This window comes from Haemaphysalis longicornis, unplaced genomic scaffold (genome assembly GCF_048455015.1).
Source record: "Haemaphysalis longicornis isolate Haplotype H1 unplaced genomic scaffold, Haemaphysalis longicornis Haplotype H1 scaffold_1, whole genome shotgun sequence".
NCBI classification, from domain to species: domain Eukaryota; kingdom Metazoa; phylum Arthropoda; class Arachnida; order Ixodida; family Ixodidae; genus Haemaphysalis; species Haemaphysalis longicornis.
Genome location: NW_027526203.1, coordinates 161308687 through 161334951, shown reverse-complemented (window position 1 = coordinate 161334951; position 26265 = coordinate 161308687). Strand labels below are relative to the sequence as shown.

At 48.8% G+C, this 26265-nt stretch overlaps 1 protein-coding gene across 5 annotated transcripts in view; it reads left to right on the top strand.

Moving 5' to 3' along the window:
• LOC144138695 (acyl-CoA Delta-9 desaturase-like) overlaps nt 1-25977 on the top strand; it is a 133888-nt gene extending 107911 nt beyond the window's left edge. For all 5 annotated transcript variants that reach the window (XM_077671119.1, XM_077671114.1, XM_077671098.1 and 2 more), the window contains 4 exons: nt 10345-10558; nt 12403-12533; nt 19823-20028; nt 23750-25977. In XM_077671119.1, the coding sequence (XP_077527245.1) occupies nt 10345-10558; nt 12403-12533; nt 19823-20028; nt 23750-24203 (1005 nt within the window). In that variant the 3' untranslated portion in view covers nt 24204-25977. The remainder of the gene's footprint in view (nt 1-10344; nt 10559-12402; nt 12534-19822; nt 20029-23749) is intronic.
• The last annotated feature ends 288 nt before the right edge of the window (nt 25978-26265 follow it).

Below are 26265 nucleotides of genomic sequence, written 5' to 3'. Positions count from 1 at the left end.
AAACCAAAAAACAACTTCGTTTCATTTGAAAGAACTAGGCTTCGGTGCCTCTCTTGAGTCTGTCCCAGTTATGAAAACGCGCGTGGAGACACTGTAAATTCTCCCAGAATTTGAGTACACCGCACGTATACCGAGAACTACTTCCACAGGTGCACGCCCTTTGGTTCCAATCCACTAGGAACGCTTCTTGAAACCGTAACGTGGCTGCCGGAGCGCCGTGAGCAAACCATTCATGCGGACAGGTATTGCCGTTGGTCTTGGCTGGACCCCCCGTTTTCCGCGCGCCACTCAACCAATCATTGCAGGGCAGCGCACTGCAGATGTGCAGGGAGTTCGTTGTTAATAGAGCGGATGTCGCGACGTTCACACAGGGGTTCTTTCACCGTCTTTCAGCTCACACAAGGGTTGTACTCCCGACCTGGACCACAGGGGCGGCATTGAAGGGCAGCCGAAACTCGAGTAAAGTGACGCTGAAATTGTCTGCTACGCACAATTTCATCCTGTTCTTCTATACGTGTGATGGGTGCGTGCAGAATTTCTGGCCACCTATGGCACGATGCCACAACTTCATCATAATCAAACCCAACTCTTAGACCTTAGAGTTCAGCAGCTGCATCTAGGCAGCGCAGGGCAGTAGCTGTTAGAGATTATGGGCGATTATTCTTGCAGTGGATTTAATTAGACTAATGATGAGGCTCAGAAACCCGAGCTCTCTAACGACTAGTGTTTTTCGGACTCTTTCGGATCAATTAAAAACCGTCGAATTTGATGACACTACACCGCCGAGAAGAAATATTGTTACTCTTATTGACCTCTGACAAATCTGTACTATACCACGTCTAAATAGAAAAAAAAAAAAAACTGCGCGTATAAGTTTCATGTACATCAGGCCCTATACCCAAGTAAAGGCCGCCGAGCAAAACGATGGGACCCGTATCATGTATAAGGTAACGACAGCGCGAAAGCGCCGCAGGGAATGATACAATAGGCTGGTTAGCCACGGGTCACGAAAAACAACTGTCTGAATTACTTCATCTCTGTGAGTCTTCAACTGAAGTGAGTCCGACTCTTATTTATGCATGGCTGTATTGTGCAATCCAACCCATGTGGTCCATTATTTTGATTGATCGATTGATTGTAGGGTTTAACGCGCCGACGCAGCGCTGGCAATGAGGCGCACCGTAGTGGAGGGCTCCGGATTCATTTTGACCACCCGGGGATCTTTAACGCGCGCCGAAATCTCGCGCACACGGGCGTTTTTTTTCTTTTCGCCTCCACCAGAAAAGCGGCCGCCGCGGCCGGGAATCGAACCCGCGACGTCGTGCTCAGCAGCACAACGCCTTAGCCACTGAGCCACTGCGGTGGGTGGTCCATTATTTTGGCTGAATAGTGGGGTTTTAAAGGGGAAATGAAGTCCAAAATAAAAGTTTGCTTCGTTGAAGTGACTGCTTTGGCGCTATAGTGGGATGCCAGTTTTGTCGCAAAGTTCGAACAAATAATGGACATATTGAGGAACGCCGATGACGTAAGGGCGAATTCCTAACCACTTTCCGGCGTCGTCTCTACGACGTCACAGAACCTTCTTTTTGTGATTGGTGGCCGCCGCCTTGAGCCACCGCCAAAAACATGGCTGGGCGATTGCAATGGGGCCTCTAGTTCCGCACGTGCAGTGAACGCACTGATAACTGTGTTTTCAGCGCGGGCCGCTACTGCGCCACTCCTGCCCAGGTTACGTCACTCTAGCGCGAAATTTGAACGTTTTTTTTTTTTTTTGATTAACGCACGTGTTTCGTTGCTGAAATGGAGCTCATTGAGTTGCAAGAGGCTCGTTCTTTCAGACATAGCAAGGCTGTATTTTGTCTTCGTGGTCCCTTTAAAGCCTCAGTCTGTCTCTGAAAGGCGACCGAAGAGAAAAAAGCACTGCGCCATTCGCAGCCGCGGCGCCAACCCCCGTAATGACGTCACACTGCTGTGCAATCTGTTTTTCATGCGTTCTCAGTCATCGAAATTCCCGATTATTTCCTTTACTTTCAGGCTAAATACTTCGTAACGAACCGGCTGCGCAGTTGAAACGTGCCAGGAATCAGTTAAATTGTCCAGTGCGTCGGCATAGTAGACGTCAGCAAATAGGCTGGAAAGATGGTAAGAGGGAAATTGCAATGTGTAGTGCCCTTTTTTTTTCTTGCTAAAAAAGTCAGGGTAAATCCCGCAAAAAATACTCATGACATGGCCGACACATTCGAAACTCCAGTTTGGTATGGTAATAAGACGTTTACAGCTCACGTGAATGTCAATTTGAAACAACTTGTGGGTTCCTGCTAGTCGGTACTCCTATATAATATTTTCAAGCGCCAAATATTTAGACAGAGGACGAAAAGGACATAGCCAAGTGCATGTCTCTGTACTTTTCGCCCCCTGTCTAAATATTTGGTGCTTGAAAATATTATAATGTCCCTTTAAGTCCAGAAGGAATAACGGACACTCCCTCACTCTTCAGAGCTCAGTACGTCTGCTTCATAACAATGACACACGTCGTTGGGATACGATGAGCGAAGTGGGTCCATAGCGAAAACGATCGACAGCGCTAAGCCACAAACAAAGACAAATGCAGCAGTGGCGTAGCCATAAATATTTTTGGGGGGTGTTATACGCTGCCAATAACCCTGCGCACGATTAGACGTTAAAAAACCTTGGTATACGGTCGGACATCGCTCAATGAAATCGTCACGTGTTGCATGTGCTGATGTCACAAAGCTGATCACAATTTCGAGTTAAATCGTGCGTTGGGCATCATTACATACGCCGAATGGGCAACCGTGCTGTACCTACATGGATTAAAAAGAACATTGTTCGGGACTGCTTCACCACACTGCACCGTTCTCACCGATCGCTGCTTCCAAAGGTGCGATTTTCACTAATAATGAGGCCCAGCATACGACTTGATCGGAAAAAAATCGATGTGCGCTGTGACGTCACGCGTCATGCTCGCATCGTGGGGTGTCACCCATGCAGTAGGCTCCCAGTTTTCCCATCTAAATCTACGCGCTAGGCCTCGTCACTGACCCACTTGGTTCGTGTGATCGCGATCACTGGTCGTCCCAGTCTGTCGCTATGAAGCAGAGGTGCAGAAATGTTCTGGAGCGCGTTGTTCACACAGTACCAGCCGGGCGCTTTGTCTAGCACGCACCGGAATACGAGATCTAGGTTACAGCGCTTCACTTTAGCCCACCCGTTTCGGCCTCGGACGTGGATTAGAGGGTATTGGGAAACCGTCATGCATGTCGGATGGCCGTAGCGAGAGAGAGAGAGAGAGAGAGAGAAGCAGATTGACTCGGGCGCATGCAGAGGCCGCACGCACGCGCTGTATGAGGGCGACAAGGAAGGAAACTCGAACGGCGCCATCGAGAAGCGCGTCTCCCCCTCTCTCTGCATGTTCTTTTTGCGGTGTCCTCTGGCTGCCTGCAAGCGGCCTTACCTTGCCTCCGAGAAGCGAACGTGTTTTTCGTTTGGCGCCCCTTCCGAGAGAAGCAAACGCATGACGCGTGTTTGCCCGGTCATGTGGCGCGCGAGGCGACGACTGCTGTTCATGCCGCCCCGACACGTAGCACGCGTAATGGGCGAAATGAAAACTAAGGTTTCGTAAGCGCCGAAGCTGCGCCCGTGGCGCACGATTGGCGCCGCAGTGGGGGAAAGTACTGATTCACACTACGCTGAGTATCTTGGCGGGGTATCTCGGAGTATTGTGACGGGGCGATCCCTGTATAGTGATAAACATACGATCGGCGCTGTGCCACTGGTGAAAGAGGACGATAACGACGGCGCTCGGCTTCGAACTCACGCTGCTGGTTACCTCAACGCTTCCCTGCCTTGTAAAAAGTTGTAAATATGCGTGTCCTTGCCGAGCAACAGTATCTTGGCACCAGAAGACCGAGAACTGGATGGAGGAACGAGATTAGCAAATCTGGTGGTAATGGACCTATTGGGACAGGGCAGCATATTGGAGCAGTTGGAAGGCAATAAGAGAAGCCTTCACCGTCCGGTGAATATAAAGGATGATCGCATGGCGATGGTGGTGAACGTTCGCCGTAGCCTTGCGCACACAGGCGTTGTTATCGTTTGTTGCCTTCGCGGCGAGGACTTGAACCGGAAAGTTCGCGCCTGGCGCCTAGCGGCACCGCGGCGGAGTAAGGTGGCAAAATCGCTGGTAGGTTTGTCTGTTTCTGTCACCTAAAGTTAATGAATTATTGGTCCCCGTTTGTTCTATGTATATGCTGTTTTGATTGGTGACGTAGGTATATATTCAATTTATTTTTGCGTCTCAATGACCATTGGGTCATATGAGGGGAAGGGGGGGGGGGGGGGCTTTGACGACAGGTCAGTGGTGGGCGGCACCAAAGAAATTTGTTACTACTACTACTGCTATTGCTTCTACTACTACTACTACTACTGCTAATAATAATAGTAATATAATAATAATAATAACAAAAATACAGCAGTAGTAGTAGTTGTAGTAGTAGTAGTAGTAGTAGTAATAGTAATAGTAGTAGTAGAAGTAGTCGTCGTATATTGCGACTTTGCTTTCGGATGTCCTTCATAGGGCCCATGTACAAAAAAGAGCGTAAACAAAGAACATGTGCATAATTTTTATACGGAGAATTGCACGTAATAAGTGGTCCAAAATCAGCCTCTTACCTTCGAAAACCCCGCTTTGCACGAGATTTTGACTGTCATGTAAGATGCCTAGGCGGTCTAAGTTTATTCGTGTCTTACCAATACGGCGGAGCTATCAAGAGATATCATCAACATTAACGATCAATTCGTGTCTTACCTATACGGCGGGCCTATCAAGAGCTGTCATCAACATTAACGATCAACAGCTGAGCAATTTGCGACTGACTTACGGAAACTTTGTGCAGTTCGTTCTGGGCGATGCGTCACCAACGCACACTCAGCATTAGCGACGTCACACATGGAGACAGAGCAACAGGAAACTTTTTGCCAGAGGCGCATAGCTTCCACGTCATCAGCCGCAGGAAAAAGACGCCGTATCCCTAAAAGCATTTTCATTGCAGTTTCTTACCTCTGCATGCAATCCAACTACAAGTAACACTGAACCTGGCCTTCCTTGAGCTAATAATGTCTTCCGTGTTTTCTGAACGGCGTTAATCCATTACTAATGCATGATTAGCGAAGCCAGGTCCGCTGTTTTGTTGTCAGCCTCCGAAGTGGCTGACAACAAACTAGGGTATTGTAAAGGCCAGATTCCGGGGAAGGTTGGAATATCCCTTTGAGTAGTCTGCTGCACTCGTCAGGCGCTAACGTTTTTTTATTAAGGATTCGTAATAGAAGTAAACCTCCAGACTCCTATTTTGCTATGCATCAAGCCGTAACAGCTACGACGCCGGCTATATATATATATATATATATATATATATATATATATATATATATATATATATATATATATATATATATATATATATATATATATATATATATATATATATACAGGGTGTCCCAGCTATCATGCACCAAGATTTAAAAAAAGAGAAGTCGCGTAACTCGAAGAAAACCTAGTGCATAATGTTTGCAGTACTGTGAAGAAGCGGAGAGTAATTTTTTCGTTAATGAGACTTAATTAATTAATTGTAATTAAATATCTAACTCGAAAAATACTGTCCTAATCACTAAAGTGTCAATGAGGCACTTGTAGGTAACCATGAGGGGCATCTAACTGCGCTATTTTCAGCGACGAACTAATTGCGTACTCATTTATTCTGACTGATAAAGGAAACCCGCGAAATATGAAAAATACCACGTGACGACGCTTACGCGCGCATTGTGAAGCAGCGTCCCCAAACAAAGCTGATTGAAAGCAACTGCTTTGCGTGTTACCCGCCCGAAGAGACAGCGCATCACCTTGATAATAGCATGCATGGAAGGAGCAGCAGCAGCAAGATTCGCGGGACGCGTGTGCAGATAAGGAACAAACTCGGTCGCGATTTCTTCTTTCTTTCTTTTGTCTATTTCATTCTGGCTAACTCAGAGGCAGCCTGTTTACCTACAAGTGCCTCATTGACACTTTAGTGATTAGGACAGTATTTCTCGAGTTAGATAATTAATTACAATTAGTTAATTAAATCTCGTTAACGAAAAAATTACCCTCCGCTTCTTCACAGTACTGCGAACATTATGCACTAGGTTTTCTTCGAGTTACGCCTTTACTCTTTTTTTAAATCTTGGTGCATGATAGCTGGGACACCCTGTATATATATATATATATATATATATATATATATATATATATATATATATATATATATATATATATATATATATATATATATATATATATATATATATATATATATATATATGGTATGATTGCATTTTTTTTGGAGGAATAAATAATTAAATTCAAGTCGAGAAAAAATGCGCCGTTTTGTATATATATATATATATATATATATATATATATATATATATATATATATATATATATATATATATAGGGAGAGAGGGAGACAGAGAGAAAGAAAGAAAGGTTAGATAGATAGATAGATAGATAGATAGATATATCTTCTGGTGTAAATTATCAGCTGCAGCATCGTGCTACTATACAAGAAAGTTGTGGTAGAGTAAGGGCGGCTGGTGTAAGGGCAAGTGGACGCATCATCGGCATCGCTCGGCGCGAGAGAAGAGCGTGCCCGAACTGCCCATTACACCCCGTTAATTAAACAAACACGCCCACACGCGCACGTACGCCTACACGTATGCCCGCACGCACGCACGTAGAGGTGCCGTCATAAGTGATTGGAACAAGGATTTGTGAATATCACAAAATATTTCTCCTACGGACTTTATGGCAGCCATTACCGGTTTACAGGAAGCTTTTTCTGTTGGGAAGCACTCTTCAGACGCGCACCAATGCCGCCAGGCAGTTTCCGGAAGAAATTCCTGTAAATTTAGGAGACCGTGTTCCAATTACTTTTGACGGCACCTGTACACACGCATACATACATATATACATACAACATACACACACACATAGGTACATACATACATACACACATAGCTACATACATACATAAATACATACATACATACACATCCATACATACATACATACATACATACATACATACATACATACATACATGTACACTAAAACCTTGTTACTGTTATCCCCGATAATGAACCAATACAGACAAATTGAAACTGCGCTCAAGACTCCGACGAAATCCAGCGCAATGATTGTACCGTAAGCGGCAACGAGCCTTAATTAATGACTTCCGCGGAGCTGAGCGTTCGCCCACTGCCGTCTAGTAGTGTCGCGCAGCAGACCGCAGCGGCCAACTGAACGGCTCCCTCCGCTACGTGGGTCCATGCAGAGGGACGGGTATGTGGTGGTAAGAAGAGTACCCTGCTTGCATCTCTTCGCCGAATTCACGGAGCCGCTGTTGCGGCATTCTTATCTGGGCGCCGCGTAAAACCCGCGGGCAGGATGAAGGGAACGAGCAGCGCGTGGGACGGCCGGTTTTCGGACAGGTAACGAAAGGAGCCCGAAGGGTGCAAAGGTGCAGCGTGCGGCGTGCGTGACCCATTAAGCGTGGGCCGCCCTTGGGAATCCACGGCCAAAGGCAGCCCCGGTCGACCTTGGTCGCGGTGAAAGCGAGCGTTCGAACTCGCCGCCGTGCTTCCGGGACAGCGGCAGGGCAAGTGGGGGTGGGACGCGGAAACTTCGAAGGGAGTAGCAACGAGGAGATCTCCCGTCGTCTCCACCTCCTCGCCGCTCGGCCGCCAAGCCCCTCTGCCGCGGGGAGAACAGCTAGAGTGAGCTCCAGTGAATGGAAATATCTTCCCCCGCCGCATGGTTAGCTTGTACAGCAGCGCTCTTCTGCGCTGTGAGACAACCGTGGAAATCAGGCTTATCGTAGTACACTCCATTGACCATTCTCCGCAGCCAGCAACGACGGTGAATGACGACGTCGAGCATGCGATTTGACTCGCAAGTTGTTACTGTGGCATCACGCAACGCGAGCACGACGTTCTGCACTGCGCGGTGCCGCAGCGTAGATTAGATTTTTGAGTAAAATGTTGTGCACGTTGCTGTCATTCGCCGAATATGCTTTGTTGGCAGCACGGATTGGTCACTCGAGTGCATTGGGGAAAGGCTGAGTGACGGGATTATCTGAGAGTGCGGTTAGTTTATGATGCGCATCAGAATTAATACGGTGGTGGGCAGGAGTCTGGTCAATTCGCCGCCATTTATCTAACTTGGCTTGAACAAGCGAATAGGAAAAAATAATAAGAAATGCGGGGCTGTCCCTAAGGAGCTCGCGAGCCAGTCCGCGGAAGCCTTAGTTTTTAAGCGACGCAGTTAACTCCTGAAGATGAAATGATGTTGATTATGAGAGGTTTTGGGGAGCGAAGCGAGCGGAGGGCAAAGTGTGCCGAAATAAAACAAAAATTGCATCAAAGTGGTGAGCATAACTTCCGAAATGGGGAGTTCAAAGTTCAGCGGTTTAAAGGATAGAATGACTGGTATAGCTATAGGGCTAGTATGAAAGGAGTGCAAAATTTTGATGTCTGTTAAAAACTAAAAAAAAAAGGCGCATTTAAAATAAAACACTGGATCTTCGGTTAAAAAGCATGATGGGTGTCGTGGAATATGTCCCTGTAATGCACAGAGAAATGTTTCGTCGTGTTAAAGACAGCAACAGTTCAATATGCTTAATTATCGTAGAACGCGTATGACTTCATACTTAGTTTGGGCCATGACGGCATCAGATAGTGATTTCCCGTGACCAGGGGAGTCATATAGACTCCGAAAAAGAAAAGTGGGTTTTGTATGAACGGGACTGTAGTCGCACAGTACGGTAAATCTTCACGAGTATAGAACAGTTGCTAACACCAAGCAGCCTTTCTGAGTTGTGGCGAGAAGACGCCAGGCTTTCCCGTCTCGGTTATAGGCATATAAAGCGGACTGACCGTGGGACTACGCGAAGCTCACTTCGCGTATTATCCCCGGAACAGCCCGGCACCAGAAAGGGGTGACGGGCGACGACCTGTGACCCTGGGATGCAGCACTCTGCACTCAAAGCGAAGAAATGGAGGAGGAGGAGGAGGAGGAGGAGGAGGAGGAGGCTGACAATGCGCCACTCCAGGGTGGAGGGGCGTGGCGGTATTTTACTGCAGACTGCCTTAGTTTACAAACAGAAAAAGGAACAAGCATAGCGCTTCCGTAAGCACGAGTGCGAAGTGTCACGTACGCCGTCGTGCGGTATTTTTTTGACCCGGGGGGGGGTGTCGCAAGGGGGATGCTGCGGAGGGGTTGCCGGTTCTAACTGGTTGTACACTCATCGAGTACTGTTGTGGACCTAGCAGTCCGAGGTGTGGCTTAGTTGCGCTTTCGTGGTGCCGCTAGAAGGACGAGGTCCCATGTAGGTCATGGACGGACGCCGGTGCCTCGCGCTGCTCGGCTTGAATGGCAAGTCCGGCTCTGTTTGTGCTCGAGTGAGTGACTCTTCCGCTGTAGCCTACTTTGTGTAAAGGAAAGCGTTGCGTGTCAGTGGGAGTGGCGTGTGTCAAATGTGCGACAGTTGGCTCTTGATGGGCGCCAATAAAGGTCAGCGACAAAGAAGTACAATGAGAGCGGGCAATAGATAATGTTTATGTCTGATCACCTGAACAGAGTTACGGTGTGTTAATTAGAAGGTGAAAGAACGATGCCGTGCCAAATACGTTCAGTATGAAGCGACGAGTTGGGTGCGGGCGCAGATCCGTGGCAAGACTTATTACGGTGGTTTTTGTTCCGCGACTGCAGATGCGTGTGTACGTTAGTGTTTTTACTCTTGCGATAGTAATACTTTCTTACTAGTTAGCAATTAGGAACCTGCCATGTCGGGCCGGGCGGCGAGTCGTCAGAGTGCGGGGAGGAGATTCCTCGATACGATGTGCATCACTCACGTCTGGATCCACCACTGGGCCAACATCGTGGTGCTTACGGTTTGTTAGCACCACCAGTTCATTCTTTGTTCGACACTGGTGTTGTGCAGAGGAGGTAGGGAAAGTAACGGTGACGGCACCCGTATGATTTCCGGTGCACTCGCAGTGTGTGGTTTTCTTTCGCCACTAATTGCAGAATGCTGGTTAACTTTGTCACCGCCTTTCTCTTTTCGATGAACAATTATGGTTCCCACAGAGAAGGGAAAAAAGGCCGCGAACCCTACGCACGGCACGACGTAATATGATGAAGGATAACAACAAAAGTGGACATTGCTAGCAGGGAGGAAGAGGAAAGGCGTGTTCTTCATTTGGTTCTGGTGTGCTTCCATGTCGCAGATCCTCACATCCCAGAGCACGACCGTGCAGCAGCAGCAGCAGCAGCAGCAGCAGCAGCAGCAGCAGCAGGTGGTGCAGAAGGAGCCCGTTAAGAAGCCGTTCAAGGGAGGCGTGGTATGGCGCAACGTGGTCGTGTTCGCCATTCTCCACTCGATGGCCCTCTACGGACTATACCTGGCTGCCACCAGGGTCAAGTGGCAGACCAGCCTCTTCGGTTAGTCTCCGCGAGCGCCGCCGCTGGTGGCCACTTTTTCCGCTGATTGAGAGGGCAATGGTTCTCTCATTTTTTTCTTTCAAGGAATCGAGAAAAGCATGGAATGTAATGGAGGGTGATGAGAGAGCTAGGAGCGGGATGGCTGATCACTGTAGGAGTGACCACTGGGCTAGTTGGTATTGGATTTGGAACATATTAATGGTAGCACACTTACACACGGACACTAAGAAAAGAGACGACAAACCACAGCTCTGACACTAGATTTAGACAGGTCGTAGCAGTTTGGACGAACAAAAGAGCCCGATGTAGAACAAATATACCGCTGAAGAAGTGACAACTGGGCTGGTTGGTATTGGATTTGGAACATCTGGATGGTTTGTCGTCTCTTTTCTTAGCGTCCGTGTGTAAGTGCGCTACCATCAAGATAACGGATCACTGCCTCTTATGATTCCACCCATTTTTCATTCCCCCCCCCATCGTTACGGACGTACCTGCGTGCGGCCGTATTCTGCGGCGCAAAAAACAGCGCCCACGAATCAGCACTCGGAAAGTTCCGTTTAGTGCTTCCAGTGCGCAGAAAAAAGTCCGGGGCTTTCCATTGCGTGAATTCGCGACTCAAACAATTATTAATACAGTTACGTCTTCCGATTACTTTATTACACGCTGTGGGAAAAAAAAAATGCTCCGGTATCGCGTAGCAATGCGACCCATGCGATGACTTGCGCACCGCTGAAGTCCACTGAATGGGCGAGCTTATAGTAAAAGTGCTAAACAGCACTCGTCGAGAGCCGAGCGGAGGCGGGATTTGTGCCCTTACGTGGCGTTCTACGATCCGCAGTCGGGGTTCTGCACATATATGCCCGGCAGAGCTGTTTAAATTGCGGATATAGAATGGCACTCCTGTCATCCTCGTTGATAAATATCTTTGCCGACACGAGATTTGTTTCCTTACAGAGTACAAAATACAGTACCTTGATAAGTACAAAAAATTGACTTAACTGCGGTGAAGTTGCGAGCATTGAAAATATTCTAGGTTTCTTTTTTACCCAGTTATAGTTCAGAGTGGTTTTGTTATATTATTGTCTTATGTAAGTTGTAAGCGTATAATAGTATTATATGCAAATACAACAGCGTTGATATGCGCATTTATTTGAGTGTTCATTTCAGTAGTTGCTATTCCTTTCGATGCAATTTTAACACGGTGATACGTCCTACCCGGCCATATTGAAATATCTGTAGAGAGATAAGCTTGCCGTACTTGTATTAACAATTTTCCCGCTTCCACTTAAATGGTTCGGCCGTTTTCGATCAGCATCATGGTCTATTTTAATGATCGTGTCTGAATATACCTATACTTTTTTCCTTGGGCTGTGGCATGCGTCGGACGTGTAATATGGCCACGGATAGCAGCAATACCACGTGTACGCCAAGCTATCTGCCGAATGCCACTACTTTCAGTACTTGCATTAAGAAGCGAGCTTCAAACGAGGGCGCCCCAAGAGTATACGAACTCTGGGTTCTGTGAATTCTTTTAGAAATGATGCCTTGTACGGTGGACGGGGGAAGCTTCTTTCTCGAATTAAGCAAGCGCCCATTCCTAGAGCGGCGTTGTAACAAGATGTCTTGGAAGCAGTTAATTTCTGCACGTCGTGATAGGGCTAGTACCAGACATTCGAGTAGCAGCCGTTCCAGGTTCGACACCTTTACGTTTTCTCACCTTATCGCAGTTCTCTGACCTTACTGCGAAAAAGTGGCCGGTGGCACTTGTTGTTGCAATGTTCTGAATTGATTATAGCGCACTTTTTTCCGGCCCTCACGTACGCTCTGGTGGCGATCACTCGCAGCGGTCGTGTGGGGCACGTGCGCGGGCCTCGGAGTCACGGCTGGGGCTCACAGGCTGTGGTCGCACAGGGCTTACAAGGCGCGGTTCCCCCTGCGAGTGTTGCTCATGATCTTCAACTGCATGGCTTGCCAGGTGAGTCTTCCGGTTACACTTCTTCACACATAACACAGCTGCCTGTGCGCATAACCAGCATTTTAGGTTGTCCATCACAGCCCCTGGCTGCTGCGTTTTCAACTCGGACAGCGCAAGAAACACGACAACGACACGACGCAACACGAGTTTCTCCAGTGATGGCCACGAATGCAATCGTACTCGCGATTCTCCGACCACACGGTCCTGGCTTGGCTAGTTGGTAGCACTGCACATTGGAACAGCTCCAGAAGGCACGCCAACAGAAAGAAAAGAGGCCGACGGAGGCGCGGACCTACAAACCGAACCATAAAATTGATGAGTACGCGACTAGTGCAACTGTGCTTCTAGGAGGTGGAAGTAGGCGCCTGTGTCGCCCTTCTAGCTTTTGTCCGCGCCCCTCGTTGCGCTGGCCCACCATGCTTTGAAACGAAGTGGTGGCAGTCACTTTAGCCACATTGGCAGGTGCCTGCTTGATTTTCTCCGTTTGTTTATGGGACTGCCATTATGCAGTATGTATCGAAATCAAAATTTACATGCTGCGAAATGTAAATTTAAAAATGTACTGGGAATGTTGCACATTTAGAATAGCTGCCTTTTTGCCAGGTTTCCCTGGCAGGTCCTCATGGTAAAAGCCATAAATGACCCACTAAGCGAAAAAATCAGCGTTCGCAACAGAAAAGCGGCTCCTTCGGCAGTAGTGAGAGACGGCCGTCTGCGTCAGTGCACCACAGATGAAGGTAGCGGAAGAGCACAGCGGAACGAGCGAGCAGACAAGCACCATCGTCGTCAACTATTCCGTCGCATGGCGGCAGGGACGAACAGAGGCGTAACGCGTACGAGGCAGATCGAAGCTAAACGAAAGCGTTATGGCGGATCACAAAGCATAACATCCCAAGCAGCAAGATTCCAAAAGCCCTTCAAGGGGAGGCGGAAGCAGGGCGTATCGGGCGTTCAACTGGACATTCCTGCTTTCGCATTCACAAACAATAAAAAGTGCCCAGGTGGATTCCGACTATTTTGTGTGTAAAGTATCGCCGTTGCAACACGTTGTTAAAGTTGCATCTCTAGTGGAGCGAGGATTCCGGGCAAAGATAACTGCGGGCTCTCAAACGGCCGGCGAAACGTGCTCGGAAAGGCGGCTGACTGGAAGGGGTAAAAAGCAAACAGAAACAATGCAAGCTGCAAAGCAAGCAGAGCCGTTCGTGCAGCGGGCGCGAAGACGTCACATGACCCGGTTATGTCTGTGATGGGAGCGCCGTAACCCTTGCGCCAGAGCTATTTAGGCCAAAGCCGCTTAGGCACTTAGCGGGAAAACCGGGGCGCAGAACCGGCGTGCGCTGTGCTGTGCACGAGCGATGAAAATCCCCATCTGACGGCACGTACTGGCACGCCTCGAACGGATCTGCGTTACGCTGCCCGTCGCGGCGGACCAGTAGCTTAGGCGTTACGCTACCGGGCACCAGGTCGCGAGTTCAGTTCACATCGCTGAGCGAAGCTTTCAGGGCGGCGCGCCTGTGGGAAATTTTGTTCAAGTCGCAACTGCGACTTCAGTGCCCCTGAGTGTACTGCAAAAATGTACCAGTGCTCTAGTCTTTGGTATGTTTTTTTAAGGTGACTCGCTTTTTGGCGACGAAGTAGCATTGGGGTATTTTACATCCCAGGCAGAAAAAGTGCTGAACCTAAAAACGAAATTCTTAGTGCGCGGTAATGATCGACGCCGTGTTAGGGTATTTCATTGGAAAATAGCAGCCGATTCTGAGAGTCGCAACTGTCCGACTGCTGGCGCTTCGGGTTCCTTGTAGGAGCGTCACCATTCAGAGGAGAGCAGTTTAGGCCCAAAGGGCGCGGGCAGTGAACACAAAACATGCTAAAAAGAAAAAAAAATCCGAAAAGGGGGGGATGGGGGAGGTGAGGAGGAGGTGCTGCATCATGACTTAATCTATATCTGTCTAGACGTTGTAGGACCGATATGAGTTAAGTGATATCGAATTCCGCCGTTATTACAAAGGGCTGCCGGGCTGACAACGTTTTAATGCGCTCCCAGGAGCGGTCAGTTATCTGAGATTTTCGCATGGTTTTTGGTTTTTTTACCTAGCATCAGCGGCCTTGCACACTCAGTTTAGCTGTTCTGTTGACCAGGCAGCAGTTCGACTTTCCCTCCCCTCTTCGCTTCCCTGAGCTTAGCTTTCATCAGTATAGGGAATACACAACGCCCGGCAGAGGAATGCCGCACGATTAGCCCACGGGCCACGGCGGCGAACGTCCGGAAATCTGAGAAACTAAAATTATCCCAAGGACAACCCCCTTGGAACGGAGCGGCTCGGCGTAGCAGCCGGTCTCGCCGGAAGAGCCCAGCCCGGCGGGCGGAATGTAGGTCACCAGCGGCAGTGGTTCAGGCGTCTCGCGCCCCGAGCGAGTGAATGACCCGGGTCGGCACTGACCTTGCAGCGCCACTATTCCCTCCTCTCCCCTCTCGTCTCCGCGCCGGGAGAGCGTGTGTTGCCGCCGCATCCTCGCCGCCGCCTCCGCCGGATACCGCTTCTTCCATACCGCCTGTTGCAGGCATGGATGGTCGCGTAATCTGTGAGGCCCCTTCTCAGTGCCTCTAATTTTCGCCGGCGCTCTTAGCGGGCCTTCAACTATTCCATCCCGTAGAACGCAACGCGCCTTTTAAGATCACCGAAGCGTGCATTCTGCTTTACCCGTCTCGCACAACGCCCACCGCGAGTTTTGTTTCTTTTTCTTTCTGCTTTGGATTCATGGAAGAGAGCCGGTTTTTCGATAAAACGTGGCCTCATATTCGCAAGATCTTGCGCACGGTCGTCTAGCGCTGGCTGCCGGTTTCTCACCCAGTTCTGCATCCCCCCCCCCCCCTTTTTTTTTTACTCCTGCTATTCGAAGTGATACGTTTAGGTCCAAATTTAGGGCAATGTTCTAGAAAGGATGCTGTCGCTCGCTTCCTCTTTCTTCTTTTTTTTGCATCGGTAATAACTTCTTTTTATACTTCCTCAAGTCCGATTACGCCAGCGCAAACCGCTCCGAAGCGTGCGCTGCCAATATCGTTATCGAATTTATTTTATCGCGCGTATCCCTTCTTTGCCGGCATTTAACGCCCAGATATACAGCCCAGAAGTAGCTGACGCGGTCTTTAATGGGCTTTTGGGAGAACTTCACGCTTCTGGAAAATGTTGCACGCAACGCTCGGCCATGGGATCAAGCACAGATGCGGCAACTGCTGCGACGCACAGAATCTCTGTGCCATCAGCTTCAGTGCAATTCAAAACACGAGAAGAACAAGAGTAAAAACTCCCGTTGCCGTATAGTATGATAATCAGTCGTCCATGTAGGCTGTGCATTGCGATTATTCCGTCGGAGGTCATCCAGCGAGCATCTTCTGTGTCACGGAGCCCGAATTCTGTTCGCTTCAACATTCCGCCAATGTCAGCGTCAAAGGCTCATTTCGCTGCTTATATCCCCCGCACAAGGAGATCGGTACTCGCACGCAGCACTTCAGCACATTTGCGGGGTCAACACGTGATCTAAATCTGGCCAACTGGCTGGACCTTCCATTCGAGGACGCCGCAGGTCACCGGCTCACTACGTGTAAAAAACAGCGCTGCTCGTCTCCGCGTTCACTGACGCGTATTCGTGATGGGCCCATTACACGCAAAATCGCTGGGTTGCTTTTGGTGGCTCCTTTAAAGTGGCGTGTGGAATCGCTCTCGGAGACTGTGCGCAACAATTGCTCAACGGACAACATCGCCATTCAAGAGATAGAGTTTTATATACGATAGCAAAGCGAAATAAGTGTGTGCGTGTGTAGGAATGAGGCCGATCACACCAAAGCACGGTTGCCCCCTTTTTTGGTTTCATTGTATCGTTTTCCATCATTCACCAGAGCTTACGAAGCTAGATGGGAGAAAAATTGCCGCACGATTTGGTAACACCAAAGCAGTTTTAAATATGTTAGCGTTTGCGTGAATTATCACAAATGCGCACGTATCGACGGACAGGTGCTGCGGTTTATGCATCACTCACCTGATTATTGGCTTCAAATATCCCCCTTCCAAAAATGTTCTGTTTGGGGAGGGTGACGCCTAAAAGAACAAAATTTCATTGAAAAGGAAACGTCCCAAACGGTATCTCCGCGATCATTGACTAGCTGCTCGCGGAGATACCTGTACAAAGAACGTGGCGCTGACATGAGCCCCGCAACTGGACCCCCGTACATACACCACACTTATTTTCTACCTTTATTCAGCGATTGATGTCTTAGTTTCCCGTACGATACGTCCGAGGTGTCGAAGTCATGACAGAGTTGTACGTGCCACGCGCTGTCCCCACTGCGTCCAAAATCGGCATCATCTCGGGGCTGTGCTTTGTCCTTTTTGTTTTTTCCTTCATTTTTACCCAGGCCAACGTGCCCATCAGCACGCGCCCCTCCACACCATTTACTCGGCACCAACCAAGTGGCAATCACCGTTGGGGAATTCTGTTTTTTACGTAGCTCACAGACCGGAGCGGAGAGCGCGTCCTTAAGACTGTCGCGAGGTAGCACTCTCTCTTCTTGTCGTCTAATCAGTCTGTTCATCCTTCTCACACGAGAGTCCGTTCGAGCGCCTTGAGCGTTACCAAAGCACGCCTGCGCGGTCGTTGTTTGACCGCCGCGGCGGCGGCTCCACTTGCCGCTCGTCGTGGCGTTCTCACGCGCCGCCCTTAACGCGTGCGACCTTGGAGGGGAAAATGGCGGGAGGTAACCCGGGGGCATTTTTTTTTTTCGTCTGCCTGCTGGGCTTAGATAACTTTGAGCTTATCCGGAGTCGTATCCGGTGAGGTTTATTCGTTTCGAGACGAGCGGTGCATGCATGAAGCATTATACTGGGAAGTGTTTCGAGATGCAGATACTTTAAAAAGCCTTCCGTGGTTAATTGCTAAACAGAATGACAAAAAAGGCAAGGTCCGCGGGGGTAAAAATAACACTGCTACTTTACAACAAAGAAATCGCAGGCAGAAAAAAGGGCGTCATTGAAATGTTCAAGACACTGTCCAGCAAGTTACAAATGGAGTTGGCCTCAAACGTACAGCAAATAAACTAAACGCAATAACACTAAAAATAACGCTAAGAGCAATCAAGCGATCATTTAATAAACGAAACCGAAAGTTGTCAGAGATAAGCAGGTGTAAACACACATACAAAAGACAATTTCTTAACATTTAAGGCGAGAACCTTTTAAGCCTTTTCGAATTATTACCAGGCCCATAGTCTAGACCCTCATCACTAGGTCCTCACAAGTGCCAATGCTCAAAACGTACTCTGCCAATAGCGATAATTACCTACGGCTTCCTTTTTTTACGCACACATTAGTTTACACAGCGTGTGCATGTTATAGCTACTAAGTATAGACACACCGAGTTAGCTTAGTCCCGAAACACACTAGCATTCGACTACAATGGCCCGTCTAAGAACTTTGTTCAGTCAGAGGCCGCCATAACTTTCCCGTACCTGGCGAGTTCACCTTTCTTTTCATTCGGTGGCGGGAGGAGATACCAATACAAGCGCTCGCCGCGATAGCGTAGCCGAAAAGGCGTCCCACTGATCTGTGGGGAGTTTCCTGATTTGATACCAGGCACGGCATGACCCTGCTGCATCGCTATTGCGGGGCACTTATCTTTGCGTAATGACCACAGACGCCAACGAAGGGGTCTCGTGACGTTTCACCTTTCGGCTTCCAATTTACCTGGAAAGTGCCTTGCGACCGCCCTTCGGCTTCCAGTGTTCGAGGGTGACAAAAACAGCACAGCGCCGTGCCAGCGGGCGGAGTTTGCAGCTCTTGCGTGCGTGTTTGCTGCCGCCACGAGGTTAGCGTCAATATTCCTACACGCGAATCATTTGGGTTTTCCAGAGCGGCGTGCCTGGAGTATGTTTTCACCGAGCTGTCCACGAAGCTTCCTTACGACTTCAAACGAGCGGCGGGAGGCAAGGCAGGAGAAACAACACCAACACAGGGGGAGCAGAGAAACTGCAGGAACGGCAGTGGTGATGGGAACTTAAGCATCTCCCCAGAGAATCCCAGGAGGAGATGAGCGCGCGCTTGGGTTATGCGGCCCGAGAAGTTCCTGCTGCGCTCGGGGAAGAACAGTGGCTTGAATGGCCTGGGCTGCGCGGGCAGCACTCGCTTGCAGCCTGCAGTGAAAACCTGTGGCGTATGGGATATGTTGACCGCGAAAGAAATCGTGTTTGTGTCCTCACTTCTTGGTGAGTTTTCTTGCCCGAAGCGATTGCGGCCTTTCATAACGTGGACGCACCGTAATGGGACAGAACTCGATCGCGGAAAATGGCACTGTTGTTTTTCCTCGAATACAAACACTTTTGTCCCGCATGACTCGCTATTTGGCATGAAAATACGGTATCTCGCTATTCTATAGACGTGTCAACCATACTAGGCGTCGTCTCTTGGTAGTGGAGGTGATGATTAAAAGACTTAGTGGACGTCCGCTGTGAAAGCATTCGATTGTTTGCCTGGTCAGGGCTTCACATGTTACAAAATTGCATCTCTTCGCGGGAAACACGGAGGCGTAGTTTGTTGACTGCGACCAAATAATACTTGTTCAATTGCCGGAAATGGTTCTGGGTGGGTCACTTGCCAGAAGAGACAAGCTGATGGTCGGAGTGCCTGCAGTGCATTGTGCCTTGCCTAAGCAGAAGGTGGCCTTCTTGAAACGCGAAACAATGCATGGGTCACAGCTTCTCCCTTCCTCCGCTGCAACCGAAAGAAACACAGCAATGCAATAATGCAGCTGCACGTGCAGTGCTTTAGACATAAAAAAAAGGTTTGCACATACGGATATATTAATTTGTTTATGACTTCGGTGTTCATACATACATACATACATACGTACATACATACATACATACATACATACATACATACATACATACATACATACATACATACATACATACATACATACATACATACATACATACATACATACATACATACATACAAGCATTCCTTTATGCAAAAGTGCATGAGTTATGGATGCATATGCAAGGTCCGTGTACCCACTTGGTCTTTCTGCAAGAATAAACTACAGTAAACCCCCGAAACAAAGACGCATGCCCAGCCGCGGGCGACACATAATCAGTGGCCCAATAATCTTCACGGCATCGAATGACATTTTTTGTAGCTCATTGCTGGTTGGTGGCGTTCCTTACTCTTTGTTCCGGTTCGCCCTCGGGCGCCCTCGAGCAGGCCAGTGACGTGTTGTGCCTGGTTCGTTCGCAGAACGACCTGTACGAGTGGACGAGGGACCACCGGGTGCACCACAAGTTCTCGGAGACCGATGCGGACCCGCACAACGTGAACCGCGGCTTCTTCTTCGCCCACGTGGGCTGGCTCATGTGCAAGAAGCACCCGGACGTCATGAACAAGGGAAAGGCCGTCGACTGCTCGGACCTGCTCAAGGATCCCGTCATCAGGTTCCAAAAGAAGTGAGCATACGCCGCAGCGGCGCGCGGGGTCCCCCGGGTCGGTAGTGGGGCCCCCTTGTTCTTCTCGATTATGGGTGCCAATGCCGTGACACGAGAGGATGGGCAGGAACGAGCCTTTTTCCTCCCCTTCCGTACCGTATGTGGGTTGCAGAAGCAGAGGCAACGGAAAGGTTGCCGTGTTAACGTTCAAATGCTCTCCAATCAAGCGAGACAGACATGTGGCATGTTTACCTGTGCCCCCTCCCCACAAATAAAAATGAACAAATAAAGAAAAAAGAATCAGAGGGGCTACTAACTAGAGTGCGCTTTTTAAAGCGAAAGCTTTCTTAGTGGCACCGATGGTGTCCTGTCAAAAAAACTAATTCATTTCCCAATAGACCGGTTGGTCGACCGACAAACATTGGTAAGATCTCTGGACACACTGCGCGTGCGTGAAACGGGGATTCCATTGCGTCAAAACAGTTACTTGAAATTCGCGCGAAAGGAACGCTTCCAGATAAGACAATACAGGCATCGATCATGAAGGATCGATGCCTGTGTCGATACAATCGATGCCTGTGTCGAACAGGCATCGATACAATAGTGTACCTTTATCTCATAAACCACGTATCGGTACACATTTAGATCGTTCGTACATGCGTGTACTTAGTGCGCGAAGAAATCGTCGCATGGATTCGTTTTCTCTTGCGATTTGGGTCTTTGAAGGTTTGAAGATTGATTGGACGCACTTTCAGCGAAGGTTGGAGGCAATTTCAGCGAAGCGTTTGGCGCCATTTTGACGCACTTTTGATGCTAGAAAGCTTTCGCGCTTCTGTCAACTTTCATAAGGAAGGAATGACAAAGCTTTTACTGGCAGTTTATAGTGCTAGGCAGCCACTGGAAAGCAAGTTATACCAACTAATGGACGATGATTTAGTACTTAACACTTGAAATAATATATTTCGGACAGAATTGTAATTGAAGGAAACGCAGCCTGTGAATGCAACCATAACCGAGCGACATTGGCTGTTCCTCAATGGAATAAGTTTCTTTCCCCCAAATTTTCTCGGTGCTTCCGCGACACTGGAAACCACGACTGAATGCAACTATCTTGAAATATAAAAGAAGCTCTATTTGCTGCCGATATGTCACTCTGGGGTACAATAGCGCCCTCAGGTTACGCGAGAAAGCAAGTTCGATAGCGTTTGCGAGATGCAGGCAGCCTTACGCTACACAATCAGTACTCCGTGGAGTTCGAAGTTGTGCTTTCTTTTCGCGCGCCAATCACAAAAAGTAATTGGCAGTCCTTTCTGAAACCGGTGACTCGCTATGTTATCGCAAAACTTTATTGGGTAAGTAAGCAATGTTAAACTTAATTGCCTTGGACGCAAAACTGCGTCATTGTTTTGTATTGAATTGCACCGTGTGGTTCACGTCTTAAAGCCGTACCCAAACGTCTTGCCCATAGCGAGGAATAAGCAGAACTTTCAGGCCACTTCGGGATGAGCAAAATTTAAGAAAATGCCGGCTAGACTTTCCTTTGCCGGTAACAGCAGCTGTCATGCGAGTGATACATTGCACAAAGAGTGTCTGGCTTCCTCTTTCTGCACGTGCCGACCGCATGGCCAGTTGCGGGGAAATAGATGTGGGCTTACTTGTACGCTTTGACTACAGCGACAGGAGGCGAGCACACCTTTTGGTCTACTGCTTAATTGTCTAAGCGCACGTTATAGGGGGCAGATAAATTCGGCGTCGTCCAGGGCGCCTCGTCAGGCTTCCCGCGGTGACAGCGCGAGGGGTTGCCTCACAATGCGAGATACCAATTGAAAGGCTGTTTCTTTTTGCGTGTGGAACCAGACTGTGAATCTTCGTCCGACTTCAGCAAGCTTTTGTTATGTCATATCGCGTAACTATTGGCCACCACCGCCTCACCTGGCGCTATAAGCGCACCGCTGGCATTATGCAAAAGCGGGACGCTTTATTAGGCCTCCCTGATTAGACGATCCCCCCAAAAATATATATCTGATCAACGAAGCTACCAAAACGTGGCTCCTAGCACCGCTTTTCGGGCGTGTAGGAGATAGCGGCAGAATGCTGAGGAGTCCCCATGGACTGGTACCAGCGGGGCACGATACGCTGCCCTCTAGCCACCTGGGGCTATCAGGGAGGATTTAGACCTCCCACTGACCGACATGGGAAGGTTGCCTGAGCTCGATCACTACTCGATCGAGAGTCAGAAAAGCTCGAGAGTGCTGCTTTTTGCAATCTATGAACACAGTGGATACGAAAATTCTGCGGCCAAGTAGCCGTTCATTCATCCGGAACAAGCAAAGCACCGGTGTCGAGGCGGCCATCCTAGTTTAAGAGAGAAACACTGTAATCGTAGTTAATTAAAATGCAGCGGTGAAATTCCATGCCTGAGGCATCCGTACTACGCGGTAAAACAGTTTGTCGTTTGAATTCGAGAAAGAAAGGTTAACGTAACCTGTTTAGCCATCATTTTTGCGTGTGGTCTTAAGACTTGGACAGTGCTGAAGAGCATCTAACTGGTGCAGTAATTAAGCCCAAACCAGTGAAAATTCTAGGAGCTAGCTTTTTCAATACTACAAAACTTGCGACAAGTACCTAGTTTGAGATCTTAGTGCGGATGTCTTAACACTGGGTCATCTTTCTCTGCGCGCTCCCGATCATGAGCGAGAGTGATTACTTGTGAGCTCTGACAAAAAAAAAAAAAAAAGCTTCTGGTATGCCTGGAGAAGTCTACAAGGTGGTATGAGCTCAAACGTCTCGGGAGCCACAACGCCAGGTTCAAGAAGTCCCCAGTAAGCAGATACGATATCTGCGACAAATTGTTTTATAGACCATTCTTCACCACGATAAAACGAAGTGAACCTAGTTATGAACGCAAAATTTTCACGTTAACTCATGGTTGTAATGTTCTTTTTTTTGCTGGTTGAGCGGGTCTATGCCGAGCTTACTGCTCAGGCATATTAAGTAGGCATCGAATCAAGCTGTTTATGTTGTCACGCTTGGCAAGCCGAACCAATGAAGGGCTGTTGAAAAGCGTCGTAATCATTGACCAGATTTGTGGTTGCCACGGATGTTATGTTAGCCATGTAGTTGTTAAATCGATTAGAGGGAAGTTCTCCGCGTCGCCTGTGGGATGTCACCGGGCGCGAGCAGGGGATTTATTTTTGGTTATTTACGACCCCCCGGATTTACTGATGATGACAGCGTTGACAACGCTGGTCGCTGCATTTCTCAAAAGGATTGAGACTTTTTAAAATCAATTTCCAGTTTTAACTTGGCTGTGGTGGCGTTTCCTCAGTCGTTTGGAAGGGCGACAAAAGCAGAACCTCTACCACAGTGATTACTGCACGCGACGGTTATCCACTTTGTCTTAAGTAGGCGGTGATCCCGTGGGACAAGGGTGCACCAACGCCGCAGTTAATGTGCCTTCCGTGCCTCAGCAAAGGTTCACCAGCTGCCGAATCTTGTGCGGCACCTGGCCCCTGGCAGTGTGCGGGTTGAAACAAGGCCGTTAGTTAAGTCTGAATTCGTGTGAGTACAACCTGAAATACTACGCGTCAAAGTTCTCACAGCATGGGAACTGACACGCACGGGCATCGGCTATTGTTTGCCAGCAAACCACGAGAAAAAGGAAACAGAAAATCAAGCTTTCTATCTGTACATGCGTGTCTGTGCCGGCGGTTTGTAAAACTGTCACTGCCGATCCGTGCAGGTACTACGTGCCGCTGACCATGTTCTTCTGCTTCTACCTGCCGGCCGTGCTCCCGCACTACCTGTTCGGTGAGAGCTACTGGGTGTCCTTCTTCGTGGCCACCATGCTTCGCTACGTGACGTCGCTCAACTTCACCTGGCTGGTGAACAGCGCCGCCCACATGTGGGGCAACCGGCCCTACGACAAGACCATCTCGCCCGTCGAGAACCGCTTCGTCGCCTGGGCCGCCATCGGCGAGGGCTTCCACAACTACCACCACACCTTCCCCTGGGACTACTCGACCAGCGAGCTCGGCTGGAAGCTAAACTTCACCACCTTCTTCATCGACGCCATGGCCAAGCTGGGGCTCGCGTACGACCTCAAGACGGTCCCCAAGGACATCATCGAGAAGAGGAAAGCCCGAACTGGCGACCACAGCTACGACTACATGAACGGCAAGAGCCACCACCACTGACAAACGGACGGCTGGCGGCCGCTCCCCCGTGCGCCCGCCGATGCGTGAACACCGTTCTCACGTTCTCCGCGTTTCGATGCGTGGATTGCCATGATATACTTTTCTCCTCGCATTATGGATTCTTTTTCCGGTTTTTTTTTTTCGTACCACGGCTCCTACCGTCGACACTGCGTCGGCAGCGACAAGAACTAAGTCCGCTGGAGTGCCTATGCATACTCGTGAAGAGAAAAGTGCTACACTGTTTTTATTATTGTTTATGTTTACACCTTGTTCCTTTCTTGAGTTTAGCAATGAAAGTGACGCTGTCGCCGCGTGCTAGGTTTTGCTCAGAGATGGCATGGCGATGAAACAGTCAGTGTTTGAAGCCGGCTGAAACTGCGCTTGCAACTTTGGCAGTTTGGCGTGGGCAGGTGATAGTAGCCAAGGGGAGACGGGTGCGCTGATAAGGTTTTTTGAAAGAGAGGCTTATTTATGCACTGCGAAGGTAGATGAAAAGGTTTTTACTTGGGAAGGCTAGCCAGGAAACTTGGAAAGAAGCGGATCGGACTGCTATTTTTTAAGCAAGGGAAGGAGAAAGAAAGCAGGTGTGCGCATGAATGGTCCTTTCGACTGCAGCTCTCTCAGATATGGTGTAGAACAGCGCAACCAAACGCGAGGCAAGAAAGACATACGCACACAAATTGTGCTTGTGTCTTGTGCTTGTGCTTCTCTTTTTTTCTTGTTACGATGTCATGTTAAACACACAGGCCCAATTTTTCGCCTCAATTTGTGTGGATACCCGACTAACAAAATATCACCTACCCAACTTAACAAACGTCAATATATGATGCCTTAGTGTGAAAGTAGGAATTTATTTTTTTTACCCGCCTGCTGCATTAGTGTTCTCGCTCTACGCGCGGTCTTATGCTTCGCCAATCCCAGCATATATGCCAAACTCTGCTCAAAACTTCCCGAACTAGTGAGGAAAGTAGTGTCGTCCGTGCCCTCAAAGCACCGTTTTTGAGAACTTGACGCGAAAGCTTGACAACGCCAAGCGCACGCATTATGACCTTTTTGTTTGTGAATGGCGATGTTGGAAGCGTTTGAGATGCATCGCTTTACAGATGCCGCAAGCGTTCCATCAAGCTCTCCGCTGCGCACTTGTGACGCAAACCTTGTTCTTTCCTGCGCTCCTTGCTTTATTGCTCTGCACGCTCTGGCCACATTGCGCGTAGAATGGTATTGCCTGTTTTTTTTTTCTTTCCTTTCGGAAGAAATCAGAAATGAAGAAATTAGGGGGTAGTGTTTCAGGCAAACCCCTTAACGAGCAGCTTTTCTTTATGGGCGAAGTTGTGACTAAGCCTCTCACTTCGCTCACCTCTCGCGGCTTGGGCCGTTATTTTTATTTCCTGCTGTTGCTTTCTCCTTCATGACATCAGATATCTCTCGCTTGCCGCCCACGTCATGCCTGTTTCTTTCCTTGGCCGTTACAAGCCCAACGCGCCTCCAGAGCCGCTTGTTTTACGTCCCCCCGCTCCCCCTCCCTCTTGCGTGAGTGCTTAGTGATGTTTTTTGAAGACGTGCGGACAGCAGCTTCGCGCGTTGTAAATATAGTTGACCCGCCGTCTGTCGAACAGATCGTATTCTATGTTTGTACATATAGAAAGTGTATAGGAGATGAAAACCATGCAGTTAGACTGTCGACTGTGCCTAACCGAGCTCGAATGTTCCAAGCTCGATAGTCACTGTGGTGCTCACAAAAAGTCAAAAGTCTGAATAAAGGAGTAACAATTTATGCAAACGCGCTGTCTGATGTTACCCAACGGAGAAGTGCCTTCTGTTCTGAGACATCGCCCTCAACCGTCAACCGCCCATGAATCGGGGGTCGGCGGTTCGGCACGATGGAGGTCGGAGCAAATGGCCCCGGGGCGAATGGGCTCAGAGCCCAGAATGGTCCTGGGCTTGAAGTGGGAAGAAACGATGCTCAGAAACAGCTGAAAACGTTTTTTTTTCTGCAAAATAATGATTGTTAGAATGTCGCTATGAACGATATCTCGCAGAAAAAAATGTCCATATATCCATC